The 21,202-nt window shown below is 55.5% G+C and overlaps 1 protein-coding gene across 1 annotated transcript; it reads right to left on the bottom strand.

Annotated features, from left to right (window-relative positions):
* Positions 1 to 268: 268 nt before the first annotated feature.
* Positions 269 to 19,840, bottom strand: INSRR (insulin receptor related receptor). The gene is made up of 22 exons (XM_010381282.2): positions 19,260 to 19,840; positions 14,202 to 14,753; positions 12,335 to 12,638; positions 12,093 to 12,235; positions 11,757 to 11,901; positions 9,427 to 9,641; positions 9,106 to 9,232; positions 6,695 to 6,933; positions 6,126 to 6,293; positions 5,794 to 5,989; positions 5,547 to 5,588; positions 5,251 to 5,471; positions 4,882 to 5,018; positions 4,637 to 4,799; positions 4,350 to 4,455; positions 3,634 to 3,686; positions 3,212 to 3,441; positions 2,629 to 2,739; positions 2,330 to 2,489; positions 1,883 to 2,012; positions 1,611 to 1,745; positions 269 to 1,325 (listed from the first exon to the last, which is right to left on the bottom strand). Exons 1-22 carry the CDS (start codon positions 19,342 to 19,344, stop codon positions 1,082 to 1,084), a joined length of 3,906 nt encoding a protein of 1,301 aa, XP_010379584.1. The 5' UTR covers positions 19,345 to 19,840; the 3' UTR covers positions 269 to 1,081.
* Between the last annotated feature and the right edge of the window lie 1,362 nt (positions 19,841 to 21,202).

The following is a 21,202-nucleotide window of genomic DNA, read 5'->3' as shown; positions in this document are numbered from 1 at the left end:
GGTTCTGCTTGGAGGCCAGACACAAAGGTTCCCTGCCGGGCTCAACCACTTCTGGTCCTGAGCAGGAGATAATTGCAAATTGTTCTGCCTCACTGCCATGGCAACCCTGGCTGCTCCGGTCCTCATGGAGGTGGTGTTTGACAGCAGCGTATTTATCCTGTGTCTCTGCCTTAGGGTCACCACCTCGATTCCCAGAGGAGGCAGAAAGGAAGTTCATCTAGTGTTAACACCATGTAGATGGAGAGATAATGGCTGCCTGGGACCAGGGTACAAACAGGCCTCAGCATTTATTGTGCCTTCTCCAGTCTTCCCATGAGAGGCAGGGGTGGGGGCGGGGCTGGGCGAGGGTGAGGGGAGGGAGGAAGACCAGGCTCTGAAAGCCTTAAGCATCCAGGGCTAATCATTGAGGGGAGGGACTGGAGAAAGGGTGACTATACTCCAAGGGATGCCCCTGGAAGAAAGGAGGAAGGAGCACCAAGCTTGGGGAGCCCTGGGCGGGGCAAGAGGAGAGGAGGAGGTGAGGGCAGGCAGGCTGGGAACCACTTCCCAGGCCCTTGGGTTCTCCCCATGCCACCTGGTCAGTGGAGCTAAGGGGAGGAGTTGAAAACCAGTGGCAAGCAAGGGAGTCATGTGGACCCCCCACCCCGCTTCCCACACATGCATGGAGAGTGCCCCAGGCCTGCTTCTGACTGCTCATCTAATTTCAAACATGTCGATGGCCTTACCTGTCCACAGGAGACCCCAAACTGAGGGGCAGGACCTCTAGGGTGGGTGGGCCCCCTCTTCCTAGTCTGAGTGGGGTCCCTTTCTCTGAGGGCAGGACGTCTGTCCCTGGCCTGATCTCTACTCCTCCGGCTTTGACCCTGCTTGCTTTCCCCCGAGGGACTCAGAGTCTGAGAAGCTCCTGTGGTGAGACCCCTCTGTCCACCCCCACAGCCTTCCCTGCTCCTGTTCTCTGCCCCACCCTCGGCCACCCCTTGCCATGGGTGGGGGTGGGGGTGAACATTCAGATATCTCAGCCACAGAGGTCGGGTCCCTTCCTCTCTCCCCATGGGAGGCCAGCCAAGGAATGGGGTGCCCCTCATTGCCCTGGACCCCCATTTTGAGGGCTGCAGTCTGATGAAGCCCCTCTTGGGGTGGGTGAGGAGTCAGGCTCTGCATCGGTGGGAGGCAGGGAGCCCCGGGCCCCCTGGCACTCCGAGCTGTAGTAGAAGGAGAGGAGGCGGAAGGAGGGCTGAAGCTCCTCCTGTATGCTGTCCAGAATGTGTGTGAAAGATGGGCGCAGGCGTGGGTTCGGCTGCCAGCAGCGGCTCATCAGCTCCTGCCTGGTGGGTGTGGGGAGCAGGGTCAGAGGCATCCGGGAGCCCCTGCCGCACTCTCAGCCTCCTGCACTGAGGGTCAGTTGGTAGGAGTGGGGATCGTGGGCCATTATGCCTGGGAGAGTGAGAAGGGATTAAATGGGAGTCGTGGGGGTTTGGAACGGGGGGCACTAATAACTGAGGGTCAGTAGATGTCAAAGCATCAGAGGAGGTGAGCCAGAATCGTGGGGCCAGGTGGGGGAGGGTTGTAGGTAGATCAGCAATGAGGAAGGGGCAGGGGAGGTGACTCACAGCTGAAGGGGACAGCCCTCCAGCTCCTCCAGGACCCCGCCATCCATGACGAACTTGAGCACCTGCTCATTGGACAGGCCCTGGTAGGGTTGTTCAGCCAGGGTCACAATCTCCCAGAGTACCACACCGAAGGACCTGGAGGGCATGCAGGAGCGCTTGAGCCCAGCACCCTTCGTGCTGCTTGGTGCACTCCAAGGGACGGGGGTGTTCCAGGCCCCTCCCCAGATCCCACCTCCACATCCCTGGAGCCCTGTGCTCCAGCTCGGCCCCACCAGACATCCGAGTGGGTGGTGAAGATCCCATCTTTGAGGGACTCAGGGGCCATCCAGCGCACGGGCAGCAGCCCCTTCCCACCCTTGCGGTAATAGTCTGTCTCATACACGTCCCGAGTCATCCCGAAGTCTGGAAAGTGAGGGTGAGGGTGGAAGAGGTGTGGGGCATAAGAGCCACACATCTGCTCCCGCCCCTGGAATACCTCTCCCAATCTTCTCATCCTCCAGAGTCACCAAGAACCCTGGAAAGTAGGGGCTCAATGGACCTCAGAGCTCATCCCATCCAAACCCCTCTGCCCTCAGACAAGAGACTAAGATCCAGGGTGAGGGTGACTTGCCAAGGGTCTCACAGGCTGTCAGGACCAGGGCTGTGGGTTTCCTGATGCCTAGCTTAAGGGAGTCTCTCTACTTTTCAGGCCGCCCTCATCTGCCTGGCACCCTCTGTACCCCCGATCTTGACGGTGAAGTCCTGGGACACCATGCAGTTGCGGGCTGCTAGATCTCGGTGCACAAACTTGTTGGCAGCAAGGTAGGCCATGCCGTCTGCAATCTCACCAGCCATCTGGATCATTTGCCCCAATGCTGGCTGTGGGAGCCCGGGGTTGTTCTAGAGTCAAGATTGGGGGCTGGTGAGGAAGGAACCCAGAGGCTGGTCTCCTGTCCAGAGCTGGCCCCCACCTCCCACACTGTGCCCAGCCCTTCTTTCACTCCCCAGCCCCTGGGCTCAGGGTCTTCCTGTTCCCTACCTCTGCCTCAGGCCGCAAAGATCGAAGATGGCTCTTGAGGTCCCCATGGGTCATTAACTCCATGATGACCAGAGTTGGCTGGCCCTGAGACACAACACCCAGGAGACGCACCTGGGACAGACAAAGGGCCTAGCAAACCCCCTAGCTCCCATTGACCCATTTGGCCAAAAGCCTGATCTGCTATGACCACAGTCTGACTCAGACACCAAATCTGACACTAACCCCAACCATGACTATAACCTGACTCCTGACCTAACAATGACCCTGACCCTAACCCATGACCTTCATCATATCTGATGATCATCACAATCATGAACTTGGCCCAACTTTGGCCTTGAGCCTAATCAGGACTCTAATAATGATCTGGACACCCAATATTGAGCCCCAATCATGACTGATCTCAGCCCTAGCCATGACTCTACCATGACCCTGTCTAATCATGACCTTCACCCCAATTAGGGTCCTAACCATGGTCCCAATCTTGACCTTAATTGTGCACTAACCTCATCTCTGACCCTTTCTTTCTTACCACATGACTTTTACACTAATTATGACCCTGACAATGCCCCTGGCTCTCCCTTACCACATGGTGACACTTGAAGGCTTTCATGACAGAAGCTTCCTTGAGGAACTCAATGCGTTCCCGTGGGCTGGCCAGCTCATTCACCGTCTTCAGGGCCACAGGTGTCAACTCCTCTCCAGCCTCAAGTCCTCGTGCCAGGCCCTCATATACCATTCCAAAAGAGCCCTGGCCCAGTTCCCGGATTATCGAGATCTGCTCCCGAGGCACCTCCCACTCATCAGGGACGTACACTGCAAAGAGTTGGAGGGTCGCAAAGCAAAGATGCGCTCTCTGCCACACCTCACCCCCCAACTTCTCTTCTCCTCTTCTGAACGGTTCCGGTCCCAAGGCTATCTTCTGCAAGAAGGTCTCCTGGAAGTCTGTCTCTGCTCCTCTCCTGTCTCCCTTTCCCATACCACCTCTCCATCCACTCCCAGACCTACTATCGGAGGCACTGAAGTACTCCGGATTCACAGAAGCATACAGGGTTCTGTTTCTGCAACGGGAGGTGAGGGCGTCAGGCTGGAAGGGTGCTCAGGAAGGAATGAGCAACATCAGAAGGAAAAAGGACATTTCAAGGAGGAGGGAAGTTACTGACCATACCCCCAGCCTTGGTCAGGGTGACTGCTGGGGATCCCTAAGTACCCTCCAAGCTGGCCTTGGGCCTATTCCTGGTTCTGACAGGGAATAGGGAGGATACAAGAGTGAAGGGGCTTCCACCCTCTCAGCTAGTCCCTACAGCCAAGCTGATCAAGGTCCAGCCCCATTTTCCTCTTGCAGTCAGCCTTGGAAGGATCTGACATCAGGCATTCTGGAACACATCCCCAGGCCTCCTGCTTCTCCTCCTAATAAGGGACCAGCTTTATTATTTCTCAGCTTGCGCTGAGATTGTGGTGACCAACAATCCCAGTGTGGCTGGAATGAGGGGTTTCCTAGGATGCAGAACTTTTACTGATAAAACCAGGAAAATCCCAGGCTAACCCGGATAAGTTGGTCACCCTAGCTGAGAGGTATGTTTCCTCCATGCCACTGCAGGCGAAGAGTTACTGTCTGTATGGAAGACCTGTCTTTCTACTGTCTCATCTACCTCCCTTTGACAGACTTTATGATGAGGGCTCAGGGAGAAAAGGGGGTGGGGACTGGTGGGACTTATCATCACCTCTTCTTGCCGTAGAAGAAACCAAGGGCAGCTAGAACGATGAGCAGCGTGAGCCCCACAGGGGTGGCAGTGAGGAGGACATGCAGCCCCCCAGCATCCTCCTCCTCTGGCAGTTAGAGGGCAGCAGAGGGTAGAGTCAAAGATGTAGAAGTCAGAGAGAAGGCCATGCTTCTCTTTCCATGCTGGGAGGTGAGGATGGGGAAGGATGCAGGGGAGGGGCCTGTGGTGGGCTGGGGACCAGGTGGGGCTTTTCGGTGATACAGGTCTGTGACAGAGGCTGCATATACCTGGGCCAAGGATGTAGAAGGCAACACTGTCTGTCCAAGAGCCATTGCCAGCCAGTGAGGTTGCCCTAACCCTGGCAGAGTAGTTTCCAGGGGGCAGCAGGGCAAGGTGGACTCCCCCAAACTTCGCATATCGAAGACGGGACACACAAAGCACTGTGGCCTCCTGAGAGTAACGCAGAACAGCTGGCTGGGAAGGCGATGTAGGCACAAAACGGGACTGGGATGGGGATCCCACAGGCACCTACCTCTCCCAAGCGGCGGTACTTGATTTCGTACTTGAGGATGAGTCCGTTGGGGTCTGGTGGCTCGAGCCAGCGCAGGAGGACACTGTTCTTGCTGGAGGCCTCCCAGGCCACCTTTCCTGGAATACCATCAGCCTCTCCTGCGGGAAGGGGCATCCAGCAGCCGGGCCAAAAGTGGTTCATCTCACTTTAGGTTCAAACCCAAGCTAAACTGGGCTGAGCTGGGAGGTGGGGAAAGCTTTGGGATTATGGAAACTGAGAGGAGCAAGCAAAGCGAGGCTCTGGGGTTAGCAAGAAGTCAAACCCCAAACCCTTGCACAGGGTCCTCGGGGTCGGTGACGGGGATAGAAGGTGTGTGTGGGGGTCACCTACTGTGGGGCATGGTGCGTGCAAAGACGAAGGTGGCGGCGCTGCAGCCCACGGTGTGCGCCGCGTGATTGCAGGCATGGATGTCGATTCGGTATTCTGTGAAGTGGCGCAGGCCGCTCAGTACCGCTCGCTCACGGAGTACCTTGTCCTCCTGGATCTCGAAATCCGAGCTGTTGCCCCCCAGCCGGAGGGGCCCAGTTGCCCGGCGGTGCCGCGCGGAGTCCCTGGGGAGAGTGAGTCAGAGCCAAGGCCCAGACCCAAAAGCCACGCCCCTCAGCACCGGCCCTAGTCCTGCTCACCTTTGGGGGCTCTTGTTGATGGACGTCACCTTCCAAGGGGATCTGGGGAGGCCAGGGGTAGCCCTATCAGGCCTGTCTGGATGCACCCCTATGCCCTCTGCAGCGCGCACTGCCTCCAAAAGCACCCACAACCCGGGCCCCGCCCACACAAGCAAGACCCCGCCCACAAACCTCACCCCTCCAGCAAGACCCGCCCCTCACAGGCCCCACCCATCAGACCGGCCCAGGCCGCGAGCGCTCTTCGCACTTGGGGATGGTGATCGCGTTGTGTAGAAAGTTTTCAAACTTCTTTTGGAACGAGGCCTCTTGCGCCTCCAGCGGGGGCAGAACCTGACCAGGAGGTGGGTGCTGGCAAGGGCAGCAGCCGGACTCCATCTCCGCCTCAAGATCTCCGTCTTCGCGGTCGAAGCGCGGGTCATTGTTGCTGGTGGGCAGCCGCAAGCCTGGCGCCGCAGCGGGAAGACACTAGTAAGACAGGCGGTCTCCCTGCCCCTGATTCCCCCATCTGCCCCGGCCCTGCGCCTCCATCTCCCCTTCCCCACCCGCCCCGCGGCCGGCCTGCGCGTAGTCCCTGCCCACCGCGGTGGCAGTAGTCATTGAGGTAGAGGTCGCCATCCTCTGCCAGCCGCTGCCATAGCACCAGGTAGTAGGTGAGGTTCCCATTGCGCTGGGTCGGTGGCTTCCAGCGTACCAGGAGGTGGGAGGAGGAGTTGGACGTGGAGATGACGTCCTGGGGCACCGTGGGAGCTAGGAGTGCAAGAAGGATGCAATTCAGGGGTTGTGGGGCTTCCTCTTGAATACCGTCTAGTAATGAGCCCCTCTCTCTGGGGGTCCAACAGCCCTGTCCTCACGAAGAATAGGTGATCCTCATCTCTGCCTTCCTAGAACTCAGTGTTTTGTTTCTGTCCTCCCCTTCTCTGCCATAGGCCCTTCAGTTCCCTCAGCTATTGACTCTGGACTGTTCCAATCCCAGCCCCAGAAGGACCTAGGCAGATGCCCCCTCTTCTTTCTAGGACTCAAGCATCTGGCCTCCCAGCCTCTGTGGGCCAGGTGTTCAGTGCCGCGGCTTCTCTATTTCTGATGCCTATGCTCCCCTGTTCTCATGGATGCAGGTGTCTGACTGACTCTTGCGCCCTCCAAATGCCTACCTGCAGGCAGCGTTCGGAGGTAGACGATGGGACTCTGGGCTCCTTGATGGGGGCTGTCCTCATCAGTGGTTAGCGTGATGGCCCGCACAAACACTGCGTACTGTGTCCAAGGCTTGAGGGAGGCTAGGGTCACCCCTGGCTCCTGGGTGCGGCTTAGGGGCAGCTCCACATCCAGCAGGTTCCAGCTCTGAGTTCCACAAGCATCTGGACCCACGTGCTCTGTGGCATTCTGGAATGGGCTGAACACCCATCCCCGGAGCTGAGGGGTCATTCAACCCCACCCCTAAGTTCTGGCACCTCCCCGACCCCCTCCCCCGTACTGAATCACTCCAGGACTATCATCGTCCTTCTTCCAGTACATGTGAGGGCAAAGCCATAACTCCAGCCACCTATTAGACCCTGGCAAAGGTGGGGAGGGGACGGCCTTTGATATCTGTGTCAGTGAAATTTGTAATGATGTATCTCCTCATCCTTAGCAGGGAATATCGAGCTCTAGTTTCAATGAATATTGAAAAAATCTTGCATTGTATAAATAAAACAAGAAAGTGTGTGTGAAAGAGTCCCCTCTCCTAGAAACAGCAAGCAATAAGGTTATCCTAATTCCCCTAAGTGTAATTGCCTGGAACCAGGACCTGGAGACTGCTCCCTTCCCAGTATCTTCACTTAGGCCCTTGAATTGACTTTGGAGGTTTATGAGCCTCCCAAACTATAGGGAAAGTTTTGTGCATGTGTGGTTTTCTAGAGGGTTCCTAGCTTCAACAGCTCCCAAACATGTCCATGACCCTAAAAGGCCAAGACCCATTGCCACAGGGAAATTAAGGGGCCAGAGGCAACTAGTGCTGGCTGCCTGAAGGCCAGTTTCGGGGCAGGGCTTGGGGAAGCATCACTGGCTTTAGGGTAGAAGAGAGCTCCCTGGGGGAGATGAAAGTGGGCCCCACATGGGAGATAGCAGAATAGACCACGGGAGACAATGGAACATCACACTGATGTTCATGATATTTGTTTCTTTGGTTTGGGAAGGGGGTGATGGAATTCATGTTGAGCCAGGGACAAAACTTGAGGGAGGTCAAAGTGGGTGGTGATGGGGGAACTTGTGGCCCAGCTGGAAGTGCTTGCCTTTGTTGGGACCTATAAGCAGGATAGTCCAGGAGCAGCTTGGGGAGGGGTGCGCGGGGGCTCATAGTGGGTGTCATGGGAGCAGGTGTCCTGTGAGGCATGACACACTGAGCAGGTCTGGGTCTGTTTGGAGTCAGGGTTGGGCAGGATCTGCAGTGTGTGTCTCTGAGGGAGCATGGCTGCAGCCACACTGCAAGGCAGTGATGTTAGGGAAGCTTCTTGAAGGGCTCCCAAGGTTCTCTGCTCTTTGAGCCCAGAGACAGCTGTGTATAGTTGTGCAGATTGTGAAGTGCCCAAGCCAGGGAGCCAGGGGAGATTCACATTGTAGTCAGGCCAGTGCTCCATAGAGTGCAGTCCACAAACCAGCAGCTTCAGCATCTCCTAGGAGCTTATTAGACATGTGGATTCTTGGGCCCTGCTCAGGATTAACTGAATCAGAATTAGTGAGGGCGAGGCCCAGGAATTTGTATTTAACAAACTCTCCAGCTGCCCATGCTAGAGACCTTCACCTACCACTGAGACCTAGGAGAGTCTTGGCCATTTGAGTGGGTCTCCTACAACTGACTTCCTTCCTCTGTCCTCCCAAGCCAGACCCTGAGCTGGTGGTCAGCTAAGTCCTCTCCATTTTAATTCACAGGAAATGCTTCTATGCCAGGTGGCCTCCATCTTCTATAATATCTATCAGAGAGAGAGCATGAACTCCTTACTCCTGCCCTCCCAGTCTGCATCCGAAATCCATCTCCCTCCTCTAAGGATGTCTCCTTTTGATTCCTAGCCGTGTTTTTGGAGAAGTCCTTCCTGTGGTCTAACCACTATCCTTCCTGTTAGGGTCAGTTGACTTTCGCCAAAGAAAAGAGCAGTGTGGTCCCTGGCGGCCCCTGCTCCCTCCCTTCCTAAGGCTTAAATGAAATGCTGGCAGAGCTGCTCTTAAAACTGGCCAAATTAGTGGGTGCTCCCCAAACCGCTGCTGGGGCAGGAGCGTGTGGTCAGTGTAGAACATTAGCATAATGAATTGAAGTTTAATGATCCAAGCCTTCCCAGCACGATGGCTCTCCTGGGCTCTCAGAAGCCCTGTCTTCTCCATTTCACTTGGTGAGGGGAAACCGAGGCACGGAGGCATGAAGAAGGTGAGGGAAGAGAGCCAGACCTGGACCCTACCACGGAGTACAACTTGGGGGTCCTGGCTTCCTGGGTCTTCATAGCCTCGCTGAGCTCCGCCCTCACCTGACTGTGGTCCCTAAGAAATTGGCCTCGTCCGGCCCCGCCCCCGCTCCGGCCCCGCGCCCGGCACTCACGACTCCTTGTAGTACACGATGAAGCTGAGCAGGTCGCGGGCCTCCAGTGGCTCGTAGCGCTCCCAGCGTAGCAGGATGCGGTCTGCCTCCGTCACGTTGGACACGAAGCGCAGGGTGCGAGTCTGGCCTGGGTGGGAAGAGGGGCCTGCTTTCAACCACGCCTGACAGCTGCTTGAGCGCCCACCCTGACCCCGCGGCATCCCATTCCCAGTGAGACCGCGAAGAGAACTTCTCAGGCTGTCCCCCTCGAGCACCCCTTCCCCGGGTGCGCGTGTCTAGTGTGTGGCCGCTTGTCCACAGGCACTGGGGTTGGGGTCTCACAGGCGGCGCGGTCTCCGTTGGTGCGGGGGTTGATCTCAGCCTTGTTCTGCCGACCTCGTGTGCCCGTCACCTCCTCCAGTCGGTAGATGTGCTCCAAGCAGAGGCGCGGGTTGAAAGCAAAGTAGATCTTGCCCACGGGAATGGTGAGCCCCGCGGCCACCCAGGACCCTAGCTGCTGTAGGTTCTGGTTGTCCAGCACGTAGAGAGTGTAATTCCTGGGGGAGGCCAGGAGACCTCGCTTTGCGGGGAGGTGGGGGCAGGGGGTAGGAAAGGGGATGGCTTATGGGTTCCTCCTGGAGGGGTTTTGCTGAGCCCACGGAGGGGGGCACTCAGTGGCCGGCTCACACCAGCACACCGGGGGCATTCGTGCATACCCACTCTGTGCCACTGACCAGGAGTATGATGTCTGCCAAGTGACCCTATCTTTTGGTTTTCCTCATCAGTGAAATGGGGTCCACAGCTTCCCTGCCCCCATCCTTCCCTTGATTCTCTTTAAACTGAGCACCGGCTATGTGCCAGACTCTGGAGGCTTCGGAGACAGGAGGAGGAGTGGTGCTCAGCCTGGGCCATTCCTCTCCAGCTGAGGTGTGGACAACTCTGGGGTACATGCAATGTGTCTGGAGACATGAGAAGCCACAGGGAGCCACTAGACTAGATGGTAACTTTGTTTTTTTTCCTCACTCTGCCACCGAGGCCAGAGTGCAGTGGCCCAATTGCGGCCCACTGCTGCCTTGACCTCCCAGGATTATAGGCAGGAGCCACTGCGCCTGGCCTGGATGGTAATTTAAAACATTTTTTTTTTTTTTTTTTTTTTTTTTTTTTTTTTTAAGATGGAGTCTCTCTCTGTAACTTAGGCCCTAGGCTGGAGTGCAGTGGCACGATTTCGGCTCACTGTAATCTCCACCTTCTGGGTTCAAGCAATTCTTCTGCCTCAGTCTCCCAAGTAGCAGGGATTAAAGTCACGTGCCACCACACTCTTCTACTTCTTTTGTATCTTTAGTAGAGATGGGGTTTCACCATGTTGGCCAGGCTGGTCTTGAATTCCTGACCTTGAGTGATCCACCTGCCTCCTCAGTAGCTGAGACTACAGGCATGCACCACCACGGTTGGCTAATTTTGTATTTTTTATAGAGACCGGGTTTCACCATGTTGCCCAGGCTGGTCTCTAACTCCTGGGTTCAAGTGATCCTCCCACCTCGGCCTGCCAAAGTGCTAGGATTACAGGCGTGAGCCACCGAATCTGGTCTGGATGGTTATTTATTTATGTATGTTTTGAGCCAGAGTCTCCCTCTGTCACCCAGGCTGGAGTGTGGTGGTGCGATCTCAGCTCACTGTAACCCCTGTCTCCCAGGTTCAAGCGATTCTCCTGCCTCAGCCTCCTGAGTAGCTGGGACTACAGGTGCCCACCACCACACCTGGCTAATTTTTGTATTTTTAGTAGAGATGGGGTTTCTCCATGTTGGCCAGGCTGGTCTTGAACTCCTGACGGCGTGTGATCCCCCTGCCTCACCCTCCCAAAGTGCTGGGATTATAGGCAAGAGCCACTGCGCCCAGCCTGGGTGGTAATTTAAAACATTCTTTTTTTTTCTTTCTTTTTTTTTTTTTTAAGATGGAGTCTCTCTCTGTAACTTAGGCCCTAGGCTGGAGTGCAGTGGCATGATTTCGGCTCACTGTAATCTCCACCTTCTGGGTTCAAGCAATTCTCCTGCCTCAGTCTCCCAAGTAGCTGGGATTAAAGTCACGTGCCACCACACTCTTCTACTTCTTTTGTATTTTTAGTAGAGATGGGGTTTCACCATGTTGGCCAGGCTGGTCTTGAATTCCTGACCTTGAGTGATCCACCTGCCTCGGCCTCCCAAGGTGCAGGGATTACAGGCGTGAGCCACCGCACCCGGCTCATTCTTTTTATTTTAAAAAATCCTGGCTACATTTTAGGTAGGTCTTGACTGGCAGGTGATAGGAATGGGTTTCAAACCCAGGCAGTCTTGCTCTGCAGTTGACAGGACCAGATGATGACAATTATAGCCAACCGTTATAGAGTTATATGTGACTGTAATTTATATTGTATATACTGTGTTCCAGGCATTGTTTTATGTGCTTTACACATAACAACTTGAGTAATATTCAAAACAGCCCTAAGAAGTAAGTAATGTTATATTAACCCTATTTTACAGATTAGAAAACTGAAGACCAGAGAAGTTAACCTACTCAGAGTCACACGGCTAGTGAGTAGCAAAATTGGTTCCAGAGCCCATTCTCTTCACCACTGTTCTGGGAGTGTTGGAGGAAGGAGTGTAATAGAAGGAGCTGGTCAGAGGCCTAACCCTTACCCATCCACCATGGCGTCTCCCCGGATTAGTTTGAGGTTCTTGAAAAAGCCCAGGGACACGAGGGCAAAGGAGTGCTTGATTTTGAGGAAGCCAGTAATGGTTTCTACCAGCCCCAGGCTGTGCTGCAGCTGCGGCTCCAGGTTGTCTAGGGATGGGAAGACAGGGCTGGAGCAGGGAAGGTGATGGGTCCGTGGGGCAAGGGGGCTAAATGGTGGACCCTCAGGACTGGGACCCAGGATGATGGAAAATCGTGCTGAGTTGGGTCATTGTAAGGGGTGTGTCTGGGAGGAAGGGCATGACCAGGAGGAGGAATGTGGCCCCAAAGTAGGTACTGACAGCCCTGGCGAAGGTTGAGGATGAGGCTTCCCTCCACATGTGTGCAGCCCACCAGATCCTGTGCCGCCTGGATGGAGTCGATGGTCTTCGTGCCTACCTTGCACTCTTTAGGGCACAGCCCCTCGCACTTGTGGCAGAATATGCTAGCAGGAGCAAGCAGATGTCCTGAGCCTTGGACCAGTTTGGGCCTCCTCAGGCCTCCTCACTGCTCCCAGGGTGCCCTCCACCCTCCCTACACTCACCTGCTGCTATTACGGGTGAAGCCAGAAGGGCACTGGGCCAGGCAACTGCCCTCGTGTATGCCGAAGGTGGAGGCGCGGCCGGGCACAGAGCGCAGGCTGGCACAGCGCTCAGCTGTGACACAGCGCCAGGACTCATACTGGTAGGTGCCTGGCGGGCAGGCCCACAGGCAGGCACCCTGGAAGTAGAGGTGGCGGCAAGCTACACAGGCACGAGGGTCTTCCGGCTGGCTGCAGCCCCCCAGGCATTCAGTGTGGCAGCACTCGCCCCTCGCTGTGCAAGCCAGCCCATGGGGGCAGGGGCACACTGTGGGGAGAGTGGTGTGTTAGACCTTGGCCATGCTCCCTCAGTCCTGGCTGTCCTTCCAATGCTGGCCCCACCCTGTTTCTCTTGGGATGACACTCAATCTGCACCCAGGTCCCTCCCATTCAGATGACACTGGTTGCCGACTCTGTTCCGCTCCGATGGGATTCTTGAGGACAAGGACTGTGGCCCTGTCTGTGGCTCCCCAGCTCCCACAGTGCCTAGTCGGGGGTGTCAGAGCTCAGGACAGAGCAGTGACCTTGTCCATCAGGGTTGTTGCTCTCCAGCCTGCTGTCCTGTCTATCCTGTCTAGGCCTGGTGCCCAGATCATGGCTGGGCATGGTGCCAGGGTGAGCGGGCCAGCCTCTCCTGAGCAGCTAGGCCCACGGGCCTGGGAGTGTGTGCAAGGAGGGGCCGACATCCGTCGTTTTACCCACGCTTCTGCCCATACCGCCCCCACCTCAGCTCCCCGCCCTGGGCAGGAGGTGGCTCCAAGCAACAGTGGGAGGGTTTGGGGTTGGGGGCCCAATTGCCTAAAAACTGCACAGTGGCAGCTGGCTGGCTATGGGAACGATCTGTGGGGTAGGGGTCAGCCAGGTCATGTTGACACTGTACACGAGAGGATGCACAGCAGCTGTGTTTACAGCCAACAGGGAGGCATCAGGGAGGTGGGGCACAGCCGATGCAGCAGGGATCTGGTTACTCTCCCATCCACCCTGCTGCTGAGGCACTGGGGGCGAGAGGAGCTGACCTCCAGGAGCTGAGTGGAAAAAACCTCCAGGTTGGGGGACCCCAGATCTGCTCCCCACCTCTGAAAGGTTTTCCTCTCCTTTCCTATAACATTTTGCTTCCTCCTGCACCAGCCATCCTTTTTACTCCTTCCTCCTTTCTCTACTGCCTTTTTCCTCTCCTTGCATCATCCTAAAGGTCCCACCTTACATCTTTGCTGTCACCTGTTCAGTTCTTCACTGATCATCTCCTTTCTTCTCCTGCTCACCCCAAACCTCAACCTCCCATTACAGTACTGCCAGCTGACCCTGGACCACTGTGCTGTGGCCACTCTGAGTACGAACATAGAACTGCTACCATGACCCAGGCACTGCTCTGACGCTTTGTAGAGTAACTCATTCCTCATGACACCCGATGATCATTTTACAGCTGAGGAAACTGTGGCACAGAGAGGCTAAGTGAACATAGCCAGTAAGTGGTAGAGCTGAGACTCGGAACCCAGGCCCTCTGCCTTTGGACTTAACCACTGCCCCACACTGCTTCTTGTGCTGCCTACTCTCCGTTCGTGCCTGCTGTTTTCCCCCCATGCCCACCTTGAACCTGTCCTTCACCTACTCCATGATGCATGCCGTCATGGGCCTACCCCTTAGCTGTCTTATGCCACATTGGTTGTTTAACTTTTCTCAGCCTTTGTTTCCTTACCTGCCTCGTAGGATGAGTGAGGATTAAAAAACAGTGGCAGCTGAAAGTACTGACCCATACCATCCTGTGACCACCCAGCCCTATGTGACCTTGCTGTTTCTGTTCCCTAAACTCATGTTCTGTGCCAGTGCCCACCTCTCTGGCAGTGGCTGGAGGTCCAGCATCTGTAGTCAGTGTGCCCACTGAAGGTGGTCTTGGCACAGGGCTCGCCAGCAGCACCCAGCACACCAGGGCACACGTCAGCACACTCCTCGCCCAGCTTGTTGCCCACAATGTGGTTGGCGCCAGGTGCTGGCTGCAGCAGTCCCCAGTCAATGGTGGAGAGGTGGCAGAGTTCCTGGTTCTTCTCCACACGGACAGCCCCACGCAGCACGGCCCCAAGCGCAGGCAGTCCCACGTCACGCAGATGCGGCATCTCAAAGATGACCAGTGCGTAGCCCAGGAAGAGGCGTGTCCCGCGGATGACTGCTAGGTTGGGGAAGAGGTCGCGCAGGCTCTCCAGTCCGTAGACACGGAAGAGCAGCAGATAGTCGGTGACCTGGGTGAGGCGAGGGAAGCTGAGGCCACGGAAGTCCTCCCCGGTGGCTGTGAACATGAGCAGGATCTGCAGGTGGCCCTCCACCACGCTGCAGTTCTCCAGCCGACGAAGCTCTGCCACCTCTGAGCGAATGTCCAGGCTGGGACACACTGTGGGCATACATGGCATGCAGCATTGAGTACAGCCCAGGCCAAACTCCACATCCAGTCCTGGCAGCTTTGGAGGGGAGCCACACCGGCAGTAGGACAATGAGTGAGAATCCAGGCTCTGCTCCGGGTGTGGGGTGGCCTCCTCCCTGGGCCCCAGAGGGCTCACCTGCAGCCTGCAGGGTCTCTACCAGATGAGCCACACAGGCAAAAATGAACTCCTGACCCTCTCTCCCAAGCCCATTTTCCCTTCTTAGTTAATAGCAACTTCATTCTTGCAGTCAGGCTCCCAACCTAAAGTCACTCTTAACACCTTTCTTTTTCACCTTCTACATCCTGTAGGTTTATCTTTAACATATGTCCAGAATCTGAACTGCTTGTCGACACCTTCACAGCTTCCACCATCATCTTCCCCTGGATTGATAGTAATAGCCTCCCAAACTGTCTCCCCAATTCCACCCTTGTCCCTCTTTGGGACATTCTCCACTCTGCAGCCAGAGTCATCTCAAAACACATTGATCACGTTTCTCCTCTGCATATAACCCCTCATGACTTCCATCTGTCTTGATCTTATTACAGCCTACGGGGCCCTGGACGATTTGAGCCCCTGTAGCCTCTCTGATTTCATCCTTTTTATCTTCTTCAGCCACATTGACTTCTTTGCTATTCCTTATATATAACAGGAGCTTTACTACCATAACAAGCCAGCAAAGCTCCTTCCTCGGGGTCTTTGTCCTTCTCTTCCTTCTGGCCAGAACCCTCTTCCCTCTACATGGCTTGCTCACCTCCATAAGTCTGGCCAAATGTCCCCTTCTCAAAGAGGCCTTCTCTGACCATCCAATTTTATTTATTTATTTATTTGATATGGAGTCTTACTCTGTCACCCAGGCTAGCATGCAGTGGCACAATCTCAGCTCACTGCAGCCTCCATCTCCCGGGTTCAAGCGATTCTCCTGCCTTAGCCTCCCAAGTAGCTGGGATTACAGGTGCCCGCCACCACACCCAGCTAATTTTTTGCATTTTTAGTAGAGATGAGGTTTTACCATGTTGGCCAGGCTGGTCTCCAACTCGTGACCTCAATCGATCCACCCACCTTGGCCTCCCAAAGTGCTGGGATTACAGGTGTGAGCCACCACGCCCGGCCTGAACATCCTATTTAAAATTGACTTCTATTTTCACTGGTTGGGTGCAGTGGCTCACATCTGTAATTCCAGCACTTTGGGAGGCCAAGATGGGAAGGATACTTGAGCCTAGGAGTTCAAGACCAGCCTGGGCAACATGGCGAAACCCTATCTCTACAAAAATATACAAAAAGTAGCCAGGCATGGTGGTGCACACCTATAGTCTCAGCTACTCAGGAGGTTGAGGTGGGAGGATCTCTTGAGCCCAGGAGGTCAAGGCTGCAGTGAGCTGTGATCACGCCACTGCACTCAGCCTGGGTGACAGAGTGAGACCCTGTCTAAAGATAATTATAGGCCGGGCGCGGTGGCTCAAGCCTGTAATCCCAGCACTTTGGGAGGCCGAGACTGGCGGATCACGAGGTCAGGAGATCAAGACCATCCTGACTAACATGGTGAAACCCCGTCTCTACTAAAAATACAAAAAACTAGCCGGGCGACCTGGCGGGCGCCTGTAGTCCCAGCTACTCGGGAGGCTGAGGCAGGAGAATGGCGTGAACCCGGGAGGCGGAGCTTGCAGTGAGCTGAGATCCGGCCACTGCACTCCAGCCTGGGCGACAGAGCCAGACTCCGTCTCAAAAAAAAAAAAAAAAGAAAAAAAAAAAAAAAAAAAAGATAATTAGATAATTATAATAAAATAAATAAAATAAAATAAAATTGTGACACTCTTTACTCCCCTTCTGCTTTATTTTTCTCTATAATTCTTAAAACTGACTAGTGTGTGTGTGTGTGTGTTTGTGTGTATGTGTTTGTGTGTGCATAATATTTTGAGACAGGGTCTCACTCTGTTGCCCAGGCTAGAGTGTAGTGGCAGGATCATAGTTCGCTGCATCCTTGAACTCCTGGCCTCTTCAAGTAATCCCTCCGCCTCAACCTTCCAAAGTGATGGGATTATAGGTATCAACTATCATGCCTGGCCATATACTTATTTTTAACACTGGCTAAAATATAATTTATATATTAATATAGAAATTAATTTATAGAAACAGATATATTTTGTTTATTGTAAGCTTCATAAGGGCAGGGATATTTGTATAATTCATGTTGTACCCTAGTAGCTGGTATAGCTCCTGGCACAAAATTGACCCTCAATAAATATCTGATGAATGAATGAATGAGCGAATTCTGTGACTGGGAAGAAGTGATCTGAGCTTCACAGGTCCCATGTCTCTCCCAGCCTTAAGGGAGTTAGATGCCTGTTCCCTGAATTAATTTGATTACTCTTGAAGGGACATTCCATTGCTAAAGATTCAAGTTTCAGTTCCTCAGCCTGACATTGCAGGGTGTAGATAAACGTTCCTTACTAATGCCTCCAGCCTCAGAAGGGCCCTTCAGCCTCTAGGGACACACCTACCTTCCCTGACCCTCTTGCCTGGAGTTAATCACTTCCCTTTCAGGCTCAGCTACGCTTAGTCCAGCGCCCACTTCAGATTACCTGGGGCCATTGCTCCAAAATTTTTGTATGCATCTCTGTCACCCCCTCCAAGGAGGGTGGGACCTTTGTCAGCTCTGCATTCCCCCAGTTGTGCCCAGTCCAGGGCTGGAACCACTGGGCACTCAGGAACCATGGACAATGGATGTCTGGACCCCAAGTCCACTCCTTCCTTGGGGACCTGGATGTGTCTGGCTTCTTCACTACAGCCCAAGCCCCACTTCCGTTTCTCTCCCTGGACTCACTTGCTCCCAAGAGGGCCTTCCGTGGCTCCCCACTGCAGAAGATTCAAGTTTGAATGTTTCAGCCTGACATTCAGCTCCTGACAATGTCTCCAGCCTCTACTTCCCTTCCCACCGAGCCCTCCGGTGTTATCACAAACACCACACGCCACATGCCACGCTATCCAGGCCTCATTCCTGATAGTTTGTTAAGAGAGGTGGGCAGGCAAGGCTGGCTCCCTGGGGGTTACTTCACATCTTCTCCCCGTTGTCATTAATGGTCCTGAGCTTGGCTCTGCCCAGCAGCTGTGTGTGTGTGTGTGTGTGTGTGTGTGTGTGTGTGTGTGTGTGTGTGTGTGTCTGAGCCCACACGGGTACACACACAAAAAAGAGGGGGAGAGAATGAGAAAACACTTCTATCCCTTCCAGGCGAAAGCCAATCAGGCTCTGCCAGGCAGATGGGGGTTCTCTCAGGCGCCCACTTCCCATCATGGCCCTGCCTCTCCAGGGCTCCCCTGATGGGAGTCATTTGGAAAAACAAATCTAAAACCTTCACAGTTTAACCCTTGCCTTCCCTCAGGACCTGGCTCTATGCAGAGCTGCACTGGGAACAGAACATCTGGGTCCCCTAAGCAAATACTAGCCCCGCCAAGGACGTGCTCCTGTCCTGACAACCACACTCCCAGCTGGCATCTGCCGTGCAGAAGGTGGGGGGGTTCAGTGGTTGGGGGAGTGGTGCTATGCCTTACAGACAGAGGCTCTGAAACTAGCACCCTTCAGGGGACCTCCTACCTAGCCCATTGCATCACTCTCCCATCTCCATGGGAAGAGGAGACTTCCCTGACCCTGGGAGCCCCCAGTCTGAGGAGCATCATAGGACCCCTGGGGCAAGCAGAGAGTCTGGATTTCTGAACTGCTTCAGTTTGGAAGAGAATGGTGGGACTGGGGAAGGGGATACCTCTTACTCCTTCCCTTTTTGAAGCTTCCACCCTCAGCAATTTTTCCTCTTTCTACCAAGCCCCCAGTACCTCCATGAGGGTCATTTAGTCTATAGAGTCCCCCCGGCCCTCCTCTCTAAAACGTATTCGTGGGAAGTATATAGCCTGCGGGACAGGCCCTGGGGTGTTGAGGAAAAGCAATCTTTCCCCAAAACCAGCCTTCCTCCCTGTAGGGATTGGGCCCTAAGAGGTGGGACACAGGACGGGGCCCTGGAAGCAGGAGCTCAGGACCCAGTCTAGATTTACCCTTAGTTCTCAGAGCTGCAGTTTCCTGTAGGCAACATTGCCTCCATTACTTAATGGTGCCTGGTTCTCAGCTACCTATCCCACTCCTGCCTCTTCCCATTTAGTGGCCCTAGAGATGACTTCTAACACTCTCATGGCCTCATTTGGGTTTTCAGGCAAGCTTCACTGGGATCGCAGTTTAACTAGTAGGGATGGAAGATATCTACTCATCCTCGCTTTGAAGCTCTTCTCACCTCTCACGGAGCTGAGGGAAAAACACCTTTATGTGGGGGACTAACTGCTTTTTCTGCTGGGTAGTTCTCTGGAGAGCTAACCCCAGCCTCTGTGTTCCAGTGCAGAGTAAGTGGATGTTCTGTGGCTGCAAGCTCAGTTGTTTGGCCTCCCAGCTGGCTGGGAGGGAGGTAGGGGTCTGGGAGCCAGTTCTGGGGACTCACCCTTTACTGTATCCAGGCCAAATCCCAACGAGAGGAAGATCACAGGCAGGCATGCTCCCCAGGGCCACAGACTAGGCACTGCCATTGTCCCAGCCCTGGCTTGTGTCCAGTCCCGGCTCTCCTCCTGGTGACCCTGGGGAGAAGGGTTTGACAAGCCCTAAGGGACACAGAGACCAGGGTTCAGATAGGAGAGGGAGGGCAGGGACAGAGAGACAAGGAGTCCCACACAGAGATATCAGGAGACAGAAAAAAAGAAATGAGAGTCACAGAGACACAAAGACAGTGACAGGCAGCTGGAGACAGAGAGACTCAGCATGAGATTGAGAGATGGGGACAGAGATGCAGACAGTGACAGGGAGAGTCTCGGGCTTCCAGAGGGAGAAAATGACACAGGGTTCTGAGCAAAAGGCAGGCCCAGAGGCCAGCCAACCCTGAGGGCAGAGCAGAAGGCTGGGGACCGCTCCCAAGGAGGGCAGCCGAGGTCCTGGGGTGCGTGGGACTCCACAGGGAGAGTCTCCCTGGATCCCTCCGGGCGCGCGGCCCCCCAGCGCCAGCTGACCGCGCTCACTGCGGTCTTTCCCAGGGCGGGCACGCAGGGGCCGCGCCCAGCTCCCGCCCTCCCCGCCCCCCGCCGAAACAGATTGGTTCGCAGGGACCTCTCCGTTCTCTCCGCCCCTCCAGCCAAGCCAAAATATTTAGCCTGACAACTGAGGGGAGGACAGATCTGTTGGGGAAATAAGGCCAAAATACGGGGGGAAGGGTGGGCCAAGAACTGAGCTTCCTCAAATCCCGCTGCGGCTGCAGCGGGTCCCCCCAACCCTTTATCCCCACCACAGGCTTCTTCCAAGTGGGGCTGCACCGCCGGAGGGGCAGCCAGCGCCCGGGCTTCTGGGGAGGACTGTGTCTAGATTCTCCTTCTCGGTGCCTTGACACCTGCCGGGTAACTTCTGGCAGCCTCGACCCGGGAGAACGTGGACAGCCCTTGGCCTCTCGGAGCCCCTCTCAGCCTCCCAGGAGGCCTCCCTGTCCTCTTTGGAAACCCCTTAGCACCAGGCTCCGTCACCGCCTAGTCCCTTGGTTCTGACCAATATCCCGATGAAGAAGGCGATCACTGTGTGGGGCTCTGCCTCCGTCTGGTCACCTTCTTGAACTCAGGCTGCTTGGTCGGTCAGTGTGTCCCTGTCTCGGGGATTTGGGGGACCATCCGTGCTGGGGCCTTGGCGGAGAGAACCGTGAGCCTCTAGGAGGCCATCCTTCGCCTGCTCCCTGGGGCTTTGCCTGTCTCCCCGCCAAGAGAGACCCCCTCTTCCTCTCGCTCTCCTCAGCTTGAGACGGATGGGTTCGTGCAGCCACAGAGGCTTGCGCGGTGGGAGGGGTTGGGACCAGCCTTCTGCTGCCCTGGGTGCTGGGGATCCCGGGGCTTTCCAGGTGCGCGGCCACCAAGGTACACGGTCCTCAGCTCCACCCGCGGGCGGCTCCCGCGTCCGAGGAGCTAAGAGATCTATTAATTTCTTCACGAATAAATCGATGCTCTTGTCAGGGAGGCGATCGATGTCAGCTCTGCCCTGCCTTACGCTATCCTGCCCCCGGGCCGGCGCTGGCTGGCCGGGATCAGGGACTGAAGCTGAGACCTGAGGCGTTGCTGACTGGGGGCTGCAGATCGCACCCCCAGCCACCCAGCCGGGGCGGAGAGCTCGCTCCTTTGCGCGCGGGCTTCTCGCGCCACCCTGTGGCTTCTCTTGGAGGCGCGGTCTTGGCTCTCTGGACTCCCTTCGGCCGGATCAAGCGACCCTTCCCTTTCTCCGCCCGGTCTGTGTCTTCCTCCCCAGGTTCTTTTCCTTTTCTTCCTAGAGTTCGGAGAATGTTCTACCTAACTTACTCCAAGTGACATGCGCACTCCCCCAGGCACGCGCGCGGTGAGGATGGAGCGCTGAGGCTGGGGC

This window comes from Rhinopithecus roxellana, chromosome 8, assembly GCF_007565055.1.
Source record: "Rhinopithecus roxellana isolate Shanxi Qingling chromosome 8, ASM756505v1, whole genome shotgun sequence".
Lineage (NCBI taxonomy): Eukaryota > Metazoa > Chordata > Mammalia > Primates > Cercopithecidae > Rhinopithecus > Rhinopithecus roxellana.
Note: the sequence above shows the minus strand (reverse complement) of the source record. Positions and strands in the feature narration are given on the sequence as shown.

What these genes read in the sequence shown, in the direction of transcription:
- INSRR (XM_010381282.2), bottom strand. Translation starts at nt 19,344, where the DNA reads ATGGCAGTGCCTAGTCTGTGGCCCTGGGGAGCATGCCTGCCTGTGATC. An exon ending in CTTCTACATCCTTGGCCCAG is followed by an intron (nt 4,456 to 4,636) that starts GTATATGCAGCC and finishes TCTAACTGCCAG; the next exon opens with AGGAGGAGGATGCTGGGGGG. An exon ending in CTTCACCGTCAAGATCGGGG is followed by an intron (nt 2,013 to 2,329) that starts GTACAGAGGGTG and finishes CTCACTTTCCAG; the next exon opens with ACTTCGGGATGACTCGGGAC.